General features: G+C 67.1%; 1 protein-coding gene across 1 annotated transcript; it reads right to left on the minus strand.

Moving 5' to 3' along the window:
• Positions 1–1,653, minus strand: GBX2 (gastrulation brain homeobox 2). Its single transcript, XM_057421904.1, has 2 exons — positions 1,010–1,653; positions 1–626 (listed from the first exon to the last, which is right to left on the minus strand). The coding sequence occupies exons 1-2, from the start codon at positions 1,518–1,520 to the stop codon at positions 103–105; spliced, it is 1,035 nt and encodes a 344-aa protein (XP_057277887.1). The 5' UTR covers positions 1,521–1,653; the 3' UTR covers positions 1–102.
• Between the last annotated feature and the right edge of the window lie 443 nt (positions 1,654–2,096).

The raw sequence follows: 2,096 nt of genomic DNA on the forward strand, positions 1-2,096 counted from the left end.
TCTTTCTTTTTTTTCTTTTTTTCGGGTGGGTTGTTTTGAAACCCCGATTTTTGGAAAGTTTTCCCTCAAAAACTTGTGACTCTGAAGCAGCGCAGGGAGAGATCAGGGTCGGGCTTGCTCCAGCTGCTGGTGCTGACTCCTGATCGCAAACCTACTGACGTGCACCGGGATGGGGACCACGATCTTAGGGTTTCGGGAGGGCTCCCCTGTCTTGGAGTTGGCGTTGCCCGCCTTGACCCGTTTCCATTTAGCCCGTCTGTTCTGGAACCAGATTTTCACCTGCACCTCGCTGAGTTTGAGGGCGTGAGCGATCTGGGACCTCTCCGTCAGGGACAAGTACTTTTTGCAGTGAAACTCCTTCTCCAGCTCCAGCAGCTGCTCGCTGGTGAAGGCTGTCCGCCTCCGCCGGTTTTTGCCCGTGGATGTGGTGTTGGTGGAATTGGGGGGGTTTTGGGGGTTTTCCTCCAGCGCGTTGCCAGAGTCCTCTTCCTTGTGAGCCGCCTGGCCGGGGATGTTGTCGTCCGAGCTATAGTCTAGATCGCTGTCCATGGAGAAACTTTCCTCCTTGCCTTTCGCATCCTCTTCTGCTTTGGGGTCCTCCTTCCCCTGGCCCCGGAGAGCCCCGGCTGAAAGCGAAGCAGAGGCCTTTCGTTAGTATTCAGTACCCTCTGTCCTATGGCCACCGTGCCCCCCGGGCCACAGGTCCAGCAATCGCCCTAAAATTTTTCACTTTGCGTTTCTTTTTTTTGCGGCATTCGGATGGATTTATTTGATTTCTGTTATTTCAAGCTGCTGGGACTTGAAACCTTCCTTCTCCCCCTCCTCGGCCTTGCGGCCAGCGGACCCCCGCCACCAGTCCTGCTTCCCCCCAAGGGTGTCCCCCGTCTCTGGAGCTGCCCCATGCCACGACCCCCTCCCAGCCAGCCCCGCCGGCTTATGCTGCGCGGAGAGGACGGCGAGACCCCGATCCCCCCCCTCTCTTGCCCCGCCGGTGCCGGCGCTCACTCACCGAGGGAGGCCTGGACGGCGTCGGCGGCGGGGAATGGCAGGAGGGCTCCGTCCTTCCCCAGGAAGGCTTTGCCATCGTCGCCGCCGCCGTCCGGGGGAATCCCCTCGGCTTTATCGAAGTTCCCCGGGGGTGCGAACTTCCTGGCGGCCTCTTGGTGCTGGGGGGAGGCGGGGAAGGTGCCGGGCAGCGTGGCCATGAGGGTGGAGGTGAGGGCCATGCCCTGGGCCAGGCTGGAGCAGAAACCCGTGGGCAGGCTGGGGAGCTGGTGGTGGTGGGGATGCGCGGGGGGCAGCGCCGGCTGGAGTGCGCCCTGCGGTAGCGCCGGGGGCGGCGGGGGGGGCGGCGGCAGCACCACGGGCCGGTAGGGCATGAACATGGGGTAGCCGGTGTAGACGAAGTGGCCGGGGGCGGGCGGCGGGGGGCTGCCGATGAGCGAGTCGATGCTGAAGGCCGTGCTGCTTCCCAGCGGGCGCTGCATCATCATCAGCGAGGGCTGGAAAGCCGCGCTCATGCCGGAGCGGCGGCGGGAGCGACCTCCTTCCTCCTCCTCCTCCTCCTGCCGCCGCCGCCGCTGCTGCTCCTCCTCGGGGCCGCGCTCACGCGTGGGGCAGCGCCCGGGCAGCGCCGGGGCGGAGCGGGGCCGCCGCCCGCCGCCGCCGCCCGCACATCGGGGCTGGCCCCCGCCCGCCGCCGCGTGCGCCCCCGCGGAGCCCGCCCGCCGCCGCCGCCACCGCGCCGCTCTGCCCGCCCGCGCTCCCCTGCGCCCATTCACATTTTGCCCGGCTGGGAACCCTGCCCGCCCCACGTGGCCGCCGCCGCCGCCTGCCATTGGGCGGGAGGGCGGAGAGGCGGGGCGTAAGGAGGCGGACACGCCCCTAGCACCTCCTCTGTTCACACCCCCCTCCCCACGGCGCAGCAGCATCACGGCCGCTGGACGGGGCGGTCCACGCGTGAGCGGCCGCGGGCACACCGGGAGCCCGCGGTGCCGTCGGGGCCGCAGTGGGGTCCCCCCTGCTCCCCCGGGGCGTGTGACATTCATGCCCATCGGACACACCGATTTGATGCCTCCAAAAGCATTGAAAACCCC

This window comes from Pezoporus wallicus, unplaced genomic scaffold (genome assembly GCF_028554395.1).
Source record: "Pezoporus wallicus isolate ANWC-B61680 ecotype Strahan unplaced genomic scaffold, APGP_CSIRO_Pwel_v1 contig_3488, whole genome shotgun sequence".
Classification (NCBI taxonomy): domain Eukaryota; kingdom Metazoa; phylum Chordata; class Aves; order Psittaciformes; family Psittacidae; genus Pezoporus; species Pezoporus wallicus.